Below are 19280 nucleotides of genomic sequence, written 5' to 3' on the forward strand. Positions count from 1 at the left end.
GTGTGGGTGCGAAGAAGGATGTGTGAAAACTATCTGTAATTCACAGGAAGCATTGCAGATACATTGTAACTGTAGAATTGCCCTGCTGTTAATTTGATCTTCAGCGTATAAAATTGTCGTGTAATATTGGGTCAAACAGGCCTCTTCTTACAAGAGTGTCTCATAGCTGTTCATCTTGATGAATAAACACTTCTAAACCCACTAGGTGCAGTGTCTCAGGTGATTTTGTTCATGCTACAACACAAGGTACATTTATTATCAAAGTATGTATATACTATACAACCCTGAGATCTGTCTTTCCACAGACAGCCACGAAACAGAATCATCATGGAACCCGTTCAAAGAAAACATCAAACACCCACGAGCAAAAAAAAAGAGCAAATCACGCAAATGGCAAAAAAACCGAGTAAATAGCACACAGAATATTAAAATCAAACTGTAGAGTCCTTGAAACAGTCTAGGAACGTTTCCTTTAGATCAGTTCGGTTCAATTTATCATTGTATAATTTGCTGACTGTGGGCCACAGAGCCGGTTCATCCCAATCAAAATTGCACAAAATAGCAATAAAAAAAGAAGTAACCAGAAACACATATTCCATGAACTGCAGAGCCCTCTAAATACAAGTCACAAACGGCACCGATCAAAGAATGTGCAAGACTCTGACACCTTTCTCCAGCGGCAGTGAGCAAGAGAAGAGAGAGGGAGGCTGGTCAAAGGCAGATAGAAGGCACTGAACATCTGCTCGCCTATCGCTCTCAACCTAGTTGATTTCAATCTTTCTCGATGCTCTATTTGGTGAGAGATGGAGTCAATCATGGTTTCAAGACTTCTTGGCCTCCACTCCAAACCTCACTAAACTCCCTTGGAGATGGCAAAGTGCTAGGTCGTTCAATCAGCCCAAAAACACACCATCACGGGTCCCAATCACATGTAGCTTAGTAGTAGAATCATATTTGAAAGAAGAAGTAAACGAATTCATTTTGTGTATTGCCTGAAGGACATCACCATTGGTCATGTTGTTCACTGGCACCATCTTGACCAGATCCACAAGTTAAGTTACCAGCTGAAATAATCAACAGGAGAAATCTCCTATTATACTAAATCATACATTACTTGCTTCAGTGGCTTTTGTGAAAATTTTATAAATAAATTTCTTAATACCTCCTTAAATTTAGTACACTTGGTCACTGGAGATTGTTTTTTTTGTAATTTTTTATTGGAGTTCATCATCAAACAAACATTTCCATAAGATGTATTTCAGACATTGTACATATATATCATATAATCATATATATCACAAATCTCCACAAAGTATTTATCTGAGGTATACACTTATAGAAAAGAGTGGAAAGAAAAAACAAGCAAAAGGAAAGAACTATGTACAAGTAGGGAGTGATTTTTTTTTACAACAGATTCATTAATTTGTGAGAATAAAATCAGTCCTATGAGGCATTATATAGTTAAACCATTTTTCCCAGTATGAATCAAATTGTTCCAGCTTATGGTTAACAGATGCTGTTATCTTCTCCATTTTGTAAACGTCCATTGTAATTTCCATCCATGTATTTAAAGTTGGGCTCTCCTGTGATAACCATTTCCTAGTAAGAGTCTTTTTACCAGCCACCAACAGTATATTCATTAAATATTTATCTCTTTTCAACCATTCTTGAGGTATATGTCCAAAATATATGGTCTTACTTTCTAAGGGTATTTCACATTTAAAGATGTCTTGTAGGGCATTGTGTATCCCCCTCCAATAGTTTTTGATAACAGGGCAGTCCCAAAAAATATGATAATGTTTTGCATTTTGATTTCCACAATTTCCAGCAAACAGGGAGGTTACTATCATAATGGGATTTCTGAGAGGGTGTAATAAGATATCTTATCAAGTTTTTCCATCCAAATTCCCTCCATTTCTGTGTACTGGTACACTTCCATTGATATCTCCATATTGTCCATTCTTCCTCAGATATAATTATCCCTCCTTCCTTTTCTCATTTTGTTTTAATGTATGAAGTCGAATGTGTTTTAAGATTTGACAACTCCTTATACATGCTTGAAATGACTCTACTACCATTATCTGAATTATATGCTTTTCTAAAGAGCTCTATCAAGCATGTATTTGCCTTGGTGACATTTTTAAGCGTCTTATTAACATATTGTCACATCTGTAAATACCGATAAAAATCTTGTTTTTCTAATAAGTGTTTCTCTTTAAGCATTTCAAAACTGAACAGTGTTCCTTCTTATGTTGCAAAGAACTGTTATTCCTTTAGCTGTCCAGTCCTTAAATCTAGCATCCAATTTATTTGGTGTAAAATCCAAGTCATATGCACACCATTTAAGAATTGCAATGTCTCCCTCTAGATTATATTCTTCTATAGTAGTTTTCCATATTTTAAGAGTCAGTTTCACCCATGGGTTATCAATACTACTTATGTACCTTTACAGGTTGTTATCAGCCAAAATTGCTTGTATGGGGATGGTAAGTACCCGTTCCTCAATGTTTTTCCATTGAGCGTCATATGATGGGTTACACCAACATATCACAGCTCTCAACTGTGCTGCAAAATAATAATCTCTAAGAGAAGGTAGGCCCCATTCCCTCCCCCCCCCCACACTTTTCCTTTGCTAACTGCAAAGTTTTGAGATGAACTCTAGGCCTTTTACCCTGCCAAATATACCTTGATAGCATCTTGTTCCATTCATTGAACTGATTTTGATTAATCTCTATTGGTAGGGTCTGAAAGCGATATAACAGTCTGGGCAGTATATTCATTTTAATAGACTTAATCCTTGAACTGAGACTGAAAAAAGGAATCAGGTTCCATCTTGCCACATCTTCCTTAATTTTTTTATATAAAGGCTGATAATTACATTCTGATAATTTTGCCAAATCTTTTGGCATAATGATGTTCAAATATTTGAAAGACTCTATGTGCCATGCCTAGGGGTATCGACTTTAAATTTCTCTTGATGGGCTATAGTAATATGAAAGTAATTGTGTGTTGATCTTGTATCCTGATAATTGACCATATTGTTCAAAGGATTGCATCAATTTAGGTAAAGAGTATGTTGGTTCCCCTAGGTAGATCAAAATGTCATCTGCATAACAAGACAATTTATGCTCTGTCCCTTTCATAGTAATTCCCCTGATATCTTCATTTTGTCTGATGTATTGAGCTAATGGTTCCAGATATAACGCGAAGAGTAGTGGTGACCATGCACAACCCTGTCTCGTGCCCCTTTCTAGGGTAAAACTATTTGATAAATATCCATTGATTTTAATCCTAGCAGGAGGATTGTCATATAGTCTCTGTATAGTTTTAATAATTGTGTCTTGGAAACCAAATCTATGTAAAACTCTGAAAAGAAAATTCCAATTAACAGAATCAAATGCTTTTTCCACGTCCACGCTTAGCACTATTGCTTCGATTTTTTTTTTGTATATGATCCATAATGTGAAGCGTCCTTCGTATATTGCCTTGTGTCTGGTGTTGTCGTATAAAACCTGTCTGATCATTATGTATCATTATGGGTAGAAACTCCTCTAATCGTTTGGCCATGATGGAGGTTGTTACGTACTCGTGACACATGACGGTGGTGCCCTTGTCATGTGACTGGGGTTGAAGCTGTACTGGACTTGAGGTGATGGTCTTGTGATGGTGGAATGACGTCATTTTCCCGCCAGTAGAGATCATGTGATGGGTTTTTTACAGGTTATAAAAGGTAGACCCCACCCTGTGAGGAGGGGCAGTTCGTGGCTGGATTTGCCAAGTTGACTTCATGCCACTGTGTGTTTGAAGTGATGACGCAGTTTAGTTGAAGGATGAAGTTTTTATTTAATGCCTAAAGTTTAAAAGGTTAATGCCAACAGGTTCTTTATGATTCTGTTAGTTTGAGAATTAGAGGAGAGTGAAGATTCAAGGTTGGAAGTAAAGATCGAGGACAATCGCTTTCTACGGTGAAACGGGGGCGACCTTTGTTTGATCCTTATTTGGAAGGATTTCGTTGACTATCTTCGTGTTAATCCCTAGGTTTACCTAGAAAGGATTGAAGGTAGTGGAGAAGGAAAGGTCAGTGCCTTTAAGCCGTTCTGTTTCGTAAATTCTTCGTGGGAATTTCGACGTCGGGAATCGAAGCAAGCGACGTGAAAGATAACTTAAATCGTCCTGTAAAGTCTCTCCTTTTAAATGGACTGTGAGCATATCGAACTTTTGGCAATATCACTTTAAAGAACTGTTTTGGAATATCACTTTAAAGAACTGTTTTGGAATATCACTTTACGAACTGTTTGAACAGCCGCTCAGCAGCTGTTTCCGGTTACGGTAGTGTTTGTTTACTTTTGGGGGGTTTGTTTTCTGTGTTTAATAAACGTGTTGTTTTATTATAAGAAACCCTTGCCGAACTCATATATTTATTGTTGCCTGAATACGTAACAAGGTAAATAACCTATAATCTACATTTAGAACGGATATTGATCTAAATGACCTGCATTCCTTTTTATCCTTGCCTTCTTTCGGTATAGCTGAGATTATTGCTTCCTTCCAATTGGGTGGCATTTGTGCCTTTTTTAGAGCCCAGTTCAGTGTGGGGAGTAAAACAGGAATTAACTCATTTTTAAATTATTTGTGGTCACTGGAGATTCTTAATAATAAATATGATGCATAAATTTGAAAAATATTCCATGTGATTATGTTTAACATTATATAAAATTCCAAAAATAATGAGTATGACAGTTTTGTGGAAGTTCTATGAACAGAAATTAGCTGGAATAATTTAAAATATCAAATAATTAGTTGAACATTGTATAAAGTCCATACAGAAAATTATTTAATTGTATGTGTAGCGTTGATGCCTTTTTCATCTTTCTACGCTTATATTGAAAGATTAACGTATCTAAGCAGATGCTAGTGGGATTTGAAAGGATTTGATGCAGGCAGAGTAGATCCTCCTTCAAACAGTTATGTCTCTGCACTCTTCTCTGCCTCATAATATCAGACAGAACCTGACCAATCTCACTGGTACTCTTTTTATCAGCAATAAAACTCGAGACTGTGGCGATGCATCGAACAATATCCCAGGTAAGACGTTTTTTGAAACATCCGACTGAGAAATGTAGTTTTTGAACACAATCTTTGAAAATGCTGGTGTATAGGAAGACCTGCCATGCACAATGTAGTGAAAAATCCAAAGGTAAGTAAACACCTAACACTTTAATAGGGATCTCCTTACCTCCTTCATAATGACCTAGATTTTGTGGCTATAATGATGGTCAAACATCTGACATTACAAAATGAAACATCTTTGTGATTTTGATAGTTTAATGTGGAAGTTATAAAGCTACTGTTATTGATGTACGCAGTGTTCTGTGATGAGAGGCCTGGGCAAGAACGGTAAGGCCCCAAGTGCTGGAGTATCGGAGACGAGAATCCAATGAGACAGAAATCCTAAATGCAATTGCAGACTGAACTAAAGTTGAGCTTGCGATTGAGGTCCGAACTTGTGATCTGGGTGCTCTTTAAATATCCAAATCTTGGCGCCAAAAGTGGCCGCCAATTAGTGGAGCAGGCCAGACTTTTTAAAGAGACTCTGCCAGCTATGCATACTCAGGAGAATCAGAACATCTAAATCCTGGAGGCTAGTGCAGTGGGGTGCACACCATAACAGTTTCCACCAGTACAATCCGGGACAGATGAATCAAATTGACAAAAGAAATTAAGTGTTTAAGTACTAGCGGTATGGCAAAGTTCCGATTCTTCTATGCAAGATATGTAAGTGAGTTGGTGAACTAAGTCATAATTACCGTTTGACAAAGTCTGTGGTCCTCAAAAACACATGTCGATTGTAACTCCATCTGGGTTTTTTTTAAAGTATTAATTCAGCTCACATTTCAAGTTCATGCTCTACTTTAATTATCCACGTGCATTTCAACCTTTCACTCAAAAATATTAGCCCAAAACGTTGCTCTCTTTGTCTGTTTTGCCACAACCTGTGAGAATGGTTCATGGCTGCTCAAACTGCTTGATGAAATCACAGTTGGTGGACACCAGCAATTGCTTTGAATAACAAATATAGAGCAGCATTGGAAATGAGAAGAAATCAATCACTGGGCTTTTGTAAGCAGCTTTGTCCATGCTCAGCAGCAAGCTTTTTTGTTTTACTGCTGACTGCTACATGAGGACCAATTCTGGCAACAATCTAAATACTTCATGGCATACCTACAGTCACTTGAGAGCGAGTCTTCTAACTTTTAATTGCAGTTGGCAGTCCAACTTAATCGTGCATTACCACCACCAAATGGACTAGAGAGTGGTGTACAGAATTGGGAAATAAAACCCATACTAATTCTTTATCAAATGAAAACTAAATTACCCCAAAAAGTAGATTGTAACTAATGAAAGAGATTACTGTGAATTAAATTAAAGTCACTTTCATAACTTAATAAAGATTTTAAATCAAAACTATCAACCGCCAAGGAAAGTAGTGAGGCCTGCAATTGATTTCTTTCAACCTTGTATGCTTCACATTGTAATAGAATGTGTTCAACTGTTTCATAATGATGACCAAACCTACACAACACAGAGTGAATTTTTTTAACAAGATATAAGGAATAATGAAGTCTTTACAGCCAACTCCCATGCGTGGACATGACATTAACAATCCAAAAAGTACAAATGCTAGCAATAACTACAACCTTCAAAACATGAGTGCCCCATATAAAGATGTAGTATATATAAACCATGAGCTCCAAAGATCCTTTTATGTTTTATGGAGAGTTTATGGTGGAATCTATGGTTTATTTGGAAAGAGAACTTGTAAATACAGCAATGCTTTATAAATTAGATACACCTTTACATGGATATCACATAAAAATTGCTGGAGGAACTCAGCAGGCCAAGTAGCATCTATGGAAAAGAGTATACAGTCAATGTTTCAGGCCAAGATGTTTCTTCAGGATTGAGAGGGAAGGGAGGAGGGGAAAGAGGCTGGCTGGAAGGTGAAAGGTGAAGCAAGGAGTCGGAGAGCAGCAGAGATCACAGAGGGGGAGCAGTGAGAGAGGATTTCACTGAACTCCCATTAAAAAGAGAAGATTTAAACTTCTTCAGGGTAGACATTCCCTCAAGACTTCACAGTGAAGCAGCAAATCATAAACACAAGAAAGTCAGTAGATGCTGTATGTTGAAGTGCAAGAACTACACACTTAAATTTATAATTGTCTTCTGTCGGTATGACACAAATCATTTAATTCTAAAATGTAGTTGTGATTGCTTCATTGACAAAATCAATAATCAATTTATCTCCACACTTACTTACTGCCTCTTACACTGCTGGTGCTTAGCACAGTGATGAAGGTCCTCCTTGAACATCTTCTCTATTGTGCCTCAGGTGTGGCTCAGGGTTCTCATTTCTGCCTCTATGGTACAGCGCCAAGTTGCCTTTGGTCTTCCATGTTTACTCCAGTCCAATGAAATGCTGTCTTGATGATGGAGTTGGCCTCTCTTCTCATCACATCACAAGATCACAAGACAAAGGAGCAGAAGTAGGCCATTCGGCCCATCAAGTCTGCCCCATCACTCCACCATGAGCTTAACTATTCTCCCATCCAGTTCCAATTTCCGGCTTTTTCCCCATATCCCTTGATACCCTGACTAATTAGATACCTATCAATCTCTTCCTTAAACACCCTCAATGATTGGACCTCCACAGCTGTATGTGGCAACAAATTCCATAAAACCATGACCCCCTGGCTAAAAAAAAATTCTCCTCATCTCTGTTGTAAATGGGTACCCTCTAATTCTAAGACTGTGACCTCTTGTCCTGGATTCACCCACCAAGGGAAACAGCCTTTCCACATCTACTCTATCCAACCCTTTCAACATTTGAAATGTTTCTATGAGATCCCCTCTCATTCTTCTATGCTCTAATGAATACAGTCCAAGAGCCAACAAATGCTCCTCATATGTTAGCCCCTGCATTCCAGGAATCATCCTAGTGGATCTTCTCTGAACTCTCTCCAACATCAGAACATCCTTTCTAAGATAGGGGTCCCAAAACTGCACACAGTATTCCAAATGGGATCTCACCAGTGCCCCATAGAGCCTCATCAACACCTCCTTACTCTTATACACTACTCCTCTTGAAATGAATGCCAACATAGCATTGGCTTTCCTTATTGCTGATCCAACCTGGTGGTTATCCTTTAGGGTATCCTGCACTAGGACCCCTTTGCACTTGTGATTTTTGAATTTTCTCCCCATCTAAATAATAATCTGCCTGATTGTTTCTTCTTCTAAAATGTACAACCATACGTTTCTCAACATTGTATCTCATCTGCCATTTCTTTGTCCACTCTCCTAAACTGACCAAGTCTCTCTACAACCTTTCCGTTTCCTCAACTCTTCCTGCTCCTCCACCTATTTTGGTGCCCAATCCATCTCCAGCATTTCCTCATAATGATGGTGTTCATGTCCTCTTGGTGACACTGAAGAATTAGAGTGTGGTTGGAGATCTTCCTTGGACGGAAAATACAGGGGATCTTCTGGAGGTTCATGATGTGGAATGATGACAGCTTGACAAGGTCACTGTCTGTCATGTGCCAGCATTCTAACCCATAAAAGAGTGTGGACAGAACACAGCTTCACCTTGATATGGACACTATACTTGGTTGATCACAATATGTTGCAAATTTATCTCCATTAATGGCAAAATTGTAGAAAATCTGTTCATGGTGATGTTGGCTGAAGGATGCATGATCATCAGTTAACACACTGTCTCAGAAAACAAAATCTTAAAGTGTATTAATAATATGTAATGTCAAAGAAGAATATCAGTTCAATGACCTGCTGCTTATAAGTTTTTACTTATATAACAGAATACAAATATATTCATGAAAGTAATTTGGTTGTAAAAGATGGGAGATGTCCAAATGTTGGGATGGACAGCAGTTTTTTTGATGAACTCTAAACCATGGTCTCTGGGGGTTTTGTTATTGCTTGGAACGTGGGTAGATGGGGGTTGATGCTTTCACCGCTGCTTGTGCATGGGAGGGTTCATTTTCTGTCATTCATCCTTTGGGGTTTTTCTTCTGTTTCATGTATGTCTGAGAAAAATAAGAATTTCAGGTTGTTTGTGAAGAGTAAGGTTTACAAGTTGGATACTGTATACATTTTCTGATATTAAATTGAATCATTGAAAAGATTATTAAATGGATTGAGAAGCTAAGTACAGGATAAAAATTATTTTGATTATTATTATTGATTGCTTGTTACACTTTAACCAACTTCACTGATATTTTTCATATACAATTAATAACAAATTAGTATATATTGGGATTCATGTATAAATTTATTTAGGCTTAATAAATTTGTCTGATAATTAGCATGGTAAAAATGTTTAGATATTCATTATTTTCTCTTAACAGTCAATGAGACAGTGTCCAGCCTCCCTTTACAGATGACACTGTATTTCAATGTCATCTTCTTTCCATTCTGGTGGGTGTCAGAAGTGTTTATGATCCATCTTAAGGTGAGAGTTTATTGACATCATTAAGACAATCAACAAGCTTCAAGTTCATTGAATTTACAGCAGAACTCATTGTTAATATTCTCCTTTGCAATGTCTGCTCAATCGACAAATGGATTTTAGTTAAACATAAAGAGGCCCTATATTGACCTCATTCTGCACCTCATAGCCCCCAATACTGGAGTGGAACGCAGTCATCCTTGATACCAAGAGACTGCCTGGAAAACGATAATTAAAACGGTGGTCTCCTGCAAACGAATTACAGTGTTTATTTTAGCTGCAGCAAACAGAATTCATGATTGGAACTCCAACATGGCAATTGCTCCAGAAAATATAGTGAGCAGAATGTAGTTACCTTTACAAATTACTTATTTCTCCCCATTGACTGAAGATGTGCTGTTGAGTAATTAAAAGTCCAATACTGACATCAGCAACAGAACCATTTAGAAACTTACCCAATATCCATTCTGAATTTCCAGACACTGGGTGAAATAATTGGATGGAGGGTAAAAGTACTTCAAGTCAGAGAGAACTAAGAACCAAATGTAGAAAAGCTCAGCCTCAATGACTGGAAGGGATGGGATGCGGGACTAAGCAATTGAAAGAGATCTCAATGGTTAAGGATAGGGTGGTGAATGGGAGAGGGTGAGATAAAATCTGAAATGATGGGGAGGGCTGAGCAACAGCCACGAGGGCACAGTCCTTAGGTCAGTTAACAACAGAGTTGTTGATTATCCCAATGCAGAAACAAAGTATATTGCAGGGTGGATGTTCCTCTTCCTTGTAGTTAAACCTGATTGAAAGTCTTCTCAATCCTGATTCATAGAGCAAACTAAATAGCAAAGAATGTTTTTCTACTGCCTAACTTTTTGTTTCTCCGCATTGCCTCCCTGAACCAGTACAACATGTTGCCAGGATACTACCAATGGCTACTGCTGGCTGCTATAATAATTATCACGGTGATTGAAAGTATTCGGCTGTGTCTGGGCTACATGGGAAACTTGGAAGAAAAGGTAAGCGAATTATAAATCATAGTTATTTGTAAATGCTTTTTGTATCTGCATCTTTAGCCTGTGGCACAAAGGATAAATGCTCCAGCAATTTCAGCAAGTGCGCCCTCGATTGAATGATGTGTATGTCTATACGCTAATGAAGCCCAGTTAAAGTTCAGATGAGATTTATTTTCTCTGGCTCCCTGGTATGTTTTATAAACACAAGTTCTTATTTAATAGCTTCCTAAGTTTCCCGGTGGCATCTCACGTACAAAGTCAGCGTCCAACATCAAGGACCTCCACCATCCACCCTTTCTTCTCAGGAACAGGCGCATTAGGTCCCACCCCATCAGGTTCAGGAACAGTTATCACCCCCCAGCCATCAGGCTCCTGAACCAGAGAGGATAATGTCATTCACCCAAACACTGAACTAATACCACAACATATGCACTCTCTTTCAAGGACTATACAACTCATGTTCTCTGTATTTATTACGTACTTTTTCTTTTTTTGCATTTGCATAATTTGTTGTCTTCTGCGCTTTTTCATTGATTCAATGGTGTCTTTTTTGTACTTACTGTGAACACCCACAAGAAATTGAATCCCAGTGTGGGTGATAATAAACTGACTCTGAACTTTGTTCCTCAGATATATTCAGTTTGTTTATATGAATTTATATTTGATTCCCCTACTGTTGTTGCAATAAGAGAACCCTTTAATCTTATTTAAAAACAATAGACATTAATAATGTGCATGTATTTTTGTTCATCTCATTAGGATTTAGATATACTGGAAATTAAAGGATGTAGAGTTGATGGAAGAAAGTGGCACTAAGTTAAAATATCAGTCCCGATCTTACTGAGTGATGAAAAAATATAAATTCCTGCTTATATTTCTTACCTTCACAAGTTCTTCTTTTCATCCTACAGCTGCCAGAGTTAGCTGGATTTTGGTTGCTTTCCTTTGTCATTCAGCTACCTATCATCTTGTTCCTCCTCATCGATGAATCCATCATCATCGTACCCCTGGAAAGGGGTATGAATATTATCTACTCCATATTCCTGGTTTTTGAGTTGGTTCTGGGATTCCAGGCCCTAAGGAAAATGACGAATCACCTAACAAAAGGCTTCTACCTCCAACAGTTTCAGGAGCCAGAGTATCCTCAACGGCACAAAAGAAGTCAAGAAGCTGGAATTCCATTTGGGAGTGGTTCTATTTTCCTCGTGTAGTGGGCCAAGGACTTTCAAATGCATTAACTCTTACAATTGATCCAGTTGGCATTGCCACCATGTGGAGATCCAGGCTTCTCTGCCACTTCTCAGGTAAAAAGCTCCTTGTTGTAGCAACATTGACTTCTCCAGAGTAATAAAGAATATTTTATGACCTGAGCTTTCATGAAGAAACATTAATCTATGCTGTCAGTAGAACAATTGACCCAACAATTTTTAAATAAAATTATTAGCATTAAATTCTTCGCATTGCATTTATGATTGTTTTTCTGATTTGTATATCACAGGCACTTTCCAAGTTTCCTTCCTTTATCCAATATCTTCCTGTATGATTCCACACAATGACTGCTATTTTAGACTTAAGAGGTGTGTCACGTACGTAAATTCAATTCAAGTTTAATTGTCTTTGACCATACATGGTGTAAATCACAGTACCAACAGTCACACGTGGCACAAAGCATGCACAAGGTTGCAAGCAAGGTAAGATACAGCAGCCATGCAATAAGAGAGTCCTGACTGAAGACACGGAAATCTGCAGCTTGTCTTCTGCCAAGCCAGTACTGGGCAGCAGTGCACACCGACCCTGATGGAAACAGATAGAAATATTTGAGAACAGGTTACTGGAGGTTAGTATCATTGGTTATTCCTATCAACTCTTTGCTCATGCCTAAACACAAAGATACTTCTGCATCTCTTTTACCCTTATCTTACTCACCACATTGACAGTCTTTGTGAAATCTGTAACAAAGGAAAAGAAAACGGGGAATCCAATGCATTGTCCAAAGACACCGAAATCAGAGAAACTAGGCAGTGTTCCACCAGAAAGTATCCATCAGTCACATTTAAGTGAAAGAAAAAATCCCAGCACTGAATGTAAACTGATTCTGTCATGTTTCGGAGCAACATTTACTAAGATAACTGTCCCTGAACCACAGTGAGTTGGATAGCCAGCATTATGTAATGCAATAACACATTTTCATAGTGAATAATACTTTCTGCTGATACCATCACTACAATTACAAATCACTATTCCACTCACAGACCCCTAACTTAAATGGCAGTTGCTGTGAATGCTAATTCTTTAAGTCAGTCTGAACCAAACTTAAACACAGATGACGTTTACAGATGCTGGAACTCCAAAGCAACGCACAAAATGCTGGAGGAACTTAGCTGGCCAGGCAGCATCTATGGAAAAAAGTACAGTCGGCATTTTCAGGCCAGTCCTGCTAAAAAGTCTCAGCCCAAAACGTCGACTGTAACTATGAAAATGGACAAGGGAGTGCCAGTGGATGCAGTGTACCTGGACTTTCAGAAAGCCTTTGATAAGGTCCCACATAGGAGATTAGTGGGCAAAATTAAAGCACATGGTATTGGGGTTAGGGTACTCGCGTGGATAGAAAATTGGTTGGCAGACAGGAAACCAAGAGTGGGGATTAATGGGTCCTTTTCAGAATGGCAGGCAGTGACTAGTGGGGTACCGCAAAGCTCGGTGCTGGGACTGTAGCTAATTACAATATATATTAATGATTTAGATGAAGGGATTAAAAATAACATTAGCAAATATGCTGATGACACAAAGCTGGGTGACAGTGTGAAATGTCAGGAGGATGTTATGAGAATGCAGAGTGACTTGGACAGGTTAGGTGAGTGGGCAGATGCATGGCAGTTGCAGTTTAATATGGATAAATGTGAGGTTATCCACTTTGGTGGCAAGAACAAGAAGGCAGATTACTATCTGAATGATGTCAAGTTAGGAAAAGGGGAAGTACAATGAGACCTAGGTGTTCTTGTACATCAGTCACTGAAAGTAAGCATGCAGGTACAGCAGGCAGTGAAGAAAGCTAATGGGATGTTGGCCTTCATGACAAGGGGAATTGAGTATAGGAGCAAAGAGGTCCTACTGCAGTTGTACAGGGCCCTGGTGAAACCACACCTGGAGTATTGTGTTGAGTTTTGGTCTCCAATTTTGAGGAAGGACATTCTTGCTATTGAGGGAGTGCAGCGTAGGTTCACGAGGTTAATTCCTGGGTTGGCAGGACTGTCATATGTTGAAAGATTGGAGCGATTGGGCTTGTATACACTGGAATTTAGAAGGATGAGAGGGGATCTGATTGAAACATATAAGATTATTAAGGAATTGGACACGGTAGGGGCAGGAAAAATGTTCCTGATGCTGGGGGAGTCCAGAACCAGAGGCCACAGTTTAAGAATAAGGGGTAGGCCATTTAGAAAAGAGTTGAGGAAAAACTTTTTCACCCAGAGAGTTGTGGGGGTCTGGATTGCTCTGCCTCAGAAAGCAGTGGAGGCCAATTCTCTGGATGCTTTCAAGAAAGAGTTAATTAGAGCTCTTAAAGTCAAGGGATATGGGGAGAAGGCAGGAAAGGGGTAGTGATTGTGGATGATCAGCCATGATCACATTGAATGGCAGTGCTGGCTCGAGGGGCCGAATGGCCTACTCCTGCACCTATTGCCTATTGTCTGTACTTTTTCTCATTGATGCTACCTGGCCTGCTGAGTTCCTCCAGCATTTTGTCTGTGTTGCTCAGACTTCCAACATCTGCAAAGTTTCCCTAGTTTGTGAAATGCTGGAGGAATTCAGCAGGTCAGGCAGCATTTTTGGAAATGAATAAACAGTTTACATTTTGGGCCGAGATCTTTCTTCAAGGTTGAAATGGAAGGGGGAAAACACCAGAATAAAAAAGTGGAGGGAGGGGAAGGAGGATAGCTGGAAGGTGATAGATGAAAACAAGTGGGTGAGAAAGGTCAAAGGCTGGAAAGGAAGGAATCAGATAGGAGAGCAGAGTGGACCATAGGGGAAAGTGAAGGAGGAGGGAACCCAGGGGGAGGTGAGGTGATAGGCAAGAGAGAAGAGGAAAGAGGCCAGAGTGGGGAATAGAGGAAAGGGGGAAGAGGAGGGAAAATCAATATTCATGCATCAGGTCGGAGGCTACTCGAACAGAATAAAGGTGTTTCTCCTCCACCCTGACGGTGACCTCATCTTGGCACAAGAGGAGGCTATGGACCAACATGCCAGAATGGGAGTGGGAATCAAATGGTAAGTTCCGCTTTTAGCGGATGGAGCAGAGGTGTTTGATGAAATGGTCCCCCAATTTACCACACGTCTCAGCAATGCATAGGTGGTCACATCAGGAGCGTCAGACATAATAGATGACTCTAGCAAATCCACAGGTGAAGTGTTAACCAAACTTAATTTTTCAACTTATCTTAGAAAGGATATACCGACATTGGAGAGGGTTCAGAGAAGATTCATGAGAATGGTTTCAGGAATGAAAGGGTAACTGTATGAGGATCGTCTGGCAGCTCTTGGGCTGTATTCCCTGGAGTTCAGGAGAATGACGGAGGATCTCATAGAAACATTCAGAAGGCCTGAACAGATTAGATATGGCCAAGTTATTTTCCATGGTAGGGGATTCTAGGACAAGAGGGCACAACTTCAGGATTGGAGGACGTCCTTTTAGAACAGAGATGCAGAGAAATTACTTTAGTCAGAGGGTGGTATATCTGTGGAATTTGTTGCCACGAGTGGCTGTGGAGGCCAAGTCATTGGATGCATTTAAGGCAGAGATAGATAGGTTCTTGATTAGCCAGGGCATCAAAGGGTATGGGGTGAAGGCAGGGGAGTGGGGGTGACTGGAAGAACTGGATCAGCCCACAATTGAATGATGGAGCAGACTCAATGGGCTGAATGGTCTACTTCTGCTCCTATATCTTATAGTCTTAACTACATCACCTGTTCTGACTCACATGTAGATATTATACCTCTCACTCTATATCCCCATTGATTATATGCATGCTTACCAAAGCTGTGTAGTTCTTGTTGACTGTCTATTAACACCACGCTTCTTCATGGTATGATCCAGGTGCGGGTCAATAGGATTAGGCAGTTCAAATGATTTGGCACAGAATGGATGGGCCGAAGTGCCTGTGCTGTAGTTTGCTATGACTCTATGTATCTTGTCATGTAGTTTAAGACTCTTATTCTGTACTGTGAACCATTTACATCTGAATAACTCAGTTGTGGCAAAGCTTATCTTTTGGGTAGTAATCATTTTTCAACTTTCAGCAGTTTTTGCTTCAACTAATTCTGCAGTCTTCTTGAAGCGACATGGAACAGCCAACACTAGATGTAACCTGTCATGTAATTTTCCAAATCTGTACTCTGAAAGTTTCTTTTCCCTTTTAACCACTTGGGAAATTTATGGAATAATTCTTAGCCTGCAGAGAACCTACTGAAATGGTCTGGAATGTCAAAAATTTATGCATTTAACATAATTTCTCTGAACCAACATGCAGACTACACCTGAAGGCCATTAGACCAGAAGACATAGGAGTAGAATTAGGCCATTCAGCCCATCGAGCCTGCCCTGCCATGGCTGATCCTGGATACCACTCAACCCCATACACCTGCCTTCTTGCCATTCCTTTGATGCCCTACAGGAAACAATCAACTTCCACCTTAAATATATCCATGGACTTAGCTTCCACTGCAGTCTGTGGCAGAGCATTCCACAGACCTACTACTTTCTGGCTAAAAATTCCCTCCTTACCTCTGTTGCCCCTCAGTTTTGAGGCAGTGCCCTCTAGTTCTGGATACCCCCACCATAATAAACATCCTCTCCACATCTACCATATCGAGTCCTTTCAACATTTGGTAGGTTTCAATGAGATCCCTCAGCATTCTTCTAAATTCCAGTGAGTACAGGCCCAAAGCAGCCAAATGTTCCTCACATATTAACTCCTTCATTCCCAGAATCATCCTTGTGAACCTCCTCTGGACTCTCTCCAATGACAACACATCCTTTCGGAGATATGGGGCCCAAAACTGTTGACAATACACCAAATACGGTCTGACTAGTATCTCATAAAGCCTCAGCATTATCTCCTTGCTTCTATATTCTATTCCCCTTGAAATAAGTGCCAAATTGCATTTGCCTTCTTTACCACGGACTCAACCTGTAAATTAACCTTCTGGGAGTCTTGCATGAGGATTCCTAAGTCCCTCTGCACCTCTGATGTTTGAAGCTTCTCCTCATTTAGAAAATAGACTGTACTATTGTTCCTTTTACCAAAATGCATTATCATAGATTTCACTGTATTGCATCTGTCACTTTTTGCCCATTCTTCCAATTAGTCTAAGTCCTGCAGCAATCACGTTGCTTCCTCAGCACTACCTACCCCTCCTTCCTCTGAAGTCTGAACACTGATGTCCCGAGCTGCAAAAGAGTCATGCTAATTGTCATGTTGCCATGTCTCTCCATTGTTGTCAGAACTTGTGCATAAACTCCAGCATTCCCCATACTTCGAAAGAATGACAGTGTCTATAAATTGCTTTAGGGTGTCTGGGGGATGAAAATAAACATAAGCCTTTCTTTTTACATTGGGGCAAACAGTAGTTAACACTCAACCTCATTTTACCAATGAATGATTATTTTAGTTACAAGGTTTTCAATTAGAAGCTTAAAAGCTAAAGGAGATTTGGCATGTTCCAAATACTCTAACAACTTTACAGATGCGCTGATGAAAGTACCCTGACTGGTTGCATTATGGCCTGGTATGGCAATTCCAATGTAGAGGCCGCAGAGACTAGTGTTCATTACCCTGGGTCAATCATGGCCCAACCCTCCTGAAACCATCCAGATGAGCAGCTGCCTCTGGAAGGTGCCATCTATCATCAAGGGTCCCCACCATTCAGGTCATCCCCTCTTCTAAACTGTTGCCGTAAGGTAGGAGGTACAGAAGCCTAAAGTTCAGCACAGCTACTTTACTACAACCATAAAGTTCTTCAAATGACCCACACAACCCTAACGCTACCTCGGCAACAGAACATTACGACCACCTTTAGCACTACCACAAAGATGGAAGGGGGTAGTTTCAAGGGGGATGTGAGGGGTACGTTTTTTACTCAGAGAGCGGCGGATGCCGGGAATGTGCTGCCTGGTATGGTGGTAGAGACAAACACAGTGCTGCTGGAAAGTTTGTGAACCCTATAGAATTTTCACTATTACTACATATGACCTAAAATGTGATCAACTCCTCATGTAAGTCCTAAAGCTAGATAAAGAAAACCCAATTAAACGAATAACACCAAAATCATTATACTTATTCATTTATTTGTTGAGAAAAACGCTCCAATATTACATGTATTTGTTGGGACAAGTATGTGAAACTCTGGGGTAATCTCTTCTACAAAAGCTACTTGGAGTCAAGTGTTTCAATCAACGGGATGGGATTGGAGGTGAGAGTTGTAGAGGTGCCCTGCCCTAAAATAAGACACACAAAGTCAGGTTACTGACAGAGCCTGCTCTTCGCAAGAAAGATCGGTTTATGTGCAGCAGGCCTCAAACAAAACAACATTCAGATTACCTTAAAAGAAGAATTGTAGAGATGCATGAAGCTGGAAAAGGCTACAAAAACATTTCTAAAGACTTGAGTGTTCACCAGTCCACAGTAAGAGAAATTGTCTACAAATGTAGGAAACTCAGTTGCTGTTCTCTGTAGGAACTGGCAATCTGCAAAGATCACACCAAAAGCACAATATGCCATGCTAAAGGAGGTGAAAAAAAGCAAGGGTACCAGCCAAAGACCTGCAGAAATCTCTAGAATTTGCTGAAGTCGCTGTTCATGTGTCTGCTTTAAGAAAAACTCTGAACAAGAAAGGACACCATGGAGGAAACCACTGCTCTTCAAAAAAAATATTGCTGCACATCTCATGTTTGCAAAAGACCACCTGGATGTTCTACAACACTTCTGGGACAATGTTCTGCGGACAGATGAGACAAAAGTTGAACTTTTTGGCAGAAACGTGCATTGATATGTTTGGAGGAAAAAGGACACTGCACACCAACACCAAAATCTCATCCTAGCTGTGAAGCACGGCGGAAAGAACATCATCGTTTGGGGCTGCTTTGCTACCTTAGGGCCTGGACAGCTTGCAATCATTGAGGGAACATTGAATTCAAAATTGCATGAAGGCATTTTACAGGAGAATGACAGGGTCTCAGTCCGTCACCTGAAGCTTAATAGAAATTGGATAATGCAACAAGACAATGATCTGAAAGACAAGAGTAAATCAACAACAGAATGGCTTAAAAAGAAGAAAATTTGTGTGTTGGAATGGCCAAATCAAAGACCTGAACTTAATCCTCTAGAAATGTTGTGGAAGGACCTGAAGCAAGCAGTTAATGCAAGGAAGCCCATTAACAACCCAGAGATGAAGCTGTTTTGAAAGGAAGAATGGGCTAACATTCCTCCAAACTGATGTGCAGGACTGATCAACAGTTACCAGAAACATTTGGTTGAACTTATTGCTGTACAAGGGGGTGGGGGGGGGGGGAGGTCACACCAGTTACTGAAAGGAAAGTACATGTATTATTGGATTTTTTTTTTCTCAATAAATAAATGAACAAGATAATGTTTTTGTGTTATTTATTTAATTGGGTTCTCTCTACCTAGTTTTAGGAAGATCTGATCAAATTTTAGGTCATATTTGTGCAGAAATAGAGAAAATGTTAC

At 39.7% G+C, this 19280-nt stretch overlaps 1 protein-coding gene across 1 annotated transcript; it reads left to right on the plus strand.

Moving 5' to 3' along the window:
* Positions 1–4931: 4931 nt before the first annotated feature.
* Positions 4932–11968, plus strand: LOC132403520 (transmembrane protein 17-like). The gene is made up of 4 exons (XM_059986922.1): positions 4932–5085; positions 9426–9529; positions 10426–10539; positions 11448–11968. The coding sequence occupies exons 1-4, from the start codon at positions 4968–4970 to the stop codon at positions 11745–11747; spliced, it is 636 nt and encodes a 211-aa protein (XP_059842905.1). The 5' UTR covers positions 4932–4967; the 3' UTR covers positions 11748–11968.
* Positions 11969–19280: the final 7312 nt, after the last annotated feature.

This window comes from Hypanus sabinus, chromosome 13 (genome assembly GCF_030144855.1).
Source record: "Hypanus sabinus isolate sHypSab1 chromosome 13, sHypSab1.hap1, whole genome shotgun sequence".
Lineage (NCBI taxonomy): Eukaryota > Metazoa > Chordata > Chondrichthyes > Myliobatiformes > Dasyatidae > Hypanus > Hypanus sabinus.

Excerpts from the sequence above, each read along its gene's own strand:
- LOC132403520 (XM_059986922.1), top strand. The coding sequence starts at position 4,968 with ATGTCTCTGCACTCTTCTCTGCCTCATAATATCAGACAGAACCTGACC. Across the intron at positions 5,086-9,425 it reads TGCATCGAACAATATCCCAG|TCAATGAGACAGTGTCCAGC; the intron begins GTAAGACGTTTT and ends TTCTCTTAACAG. Across the intron at positions 9,530-10,425 it reads TGTTTATGATCCATCTTAAG|TACAACATGTTGCCAGGATA; the intron begins GTGAGAGTTTAT and ends TCCCTGAACCAG.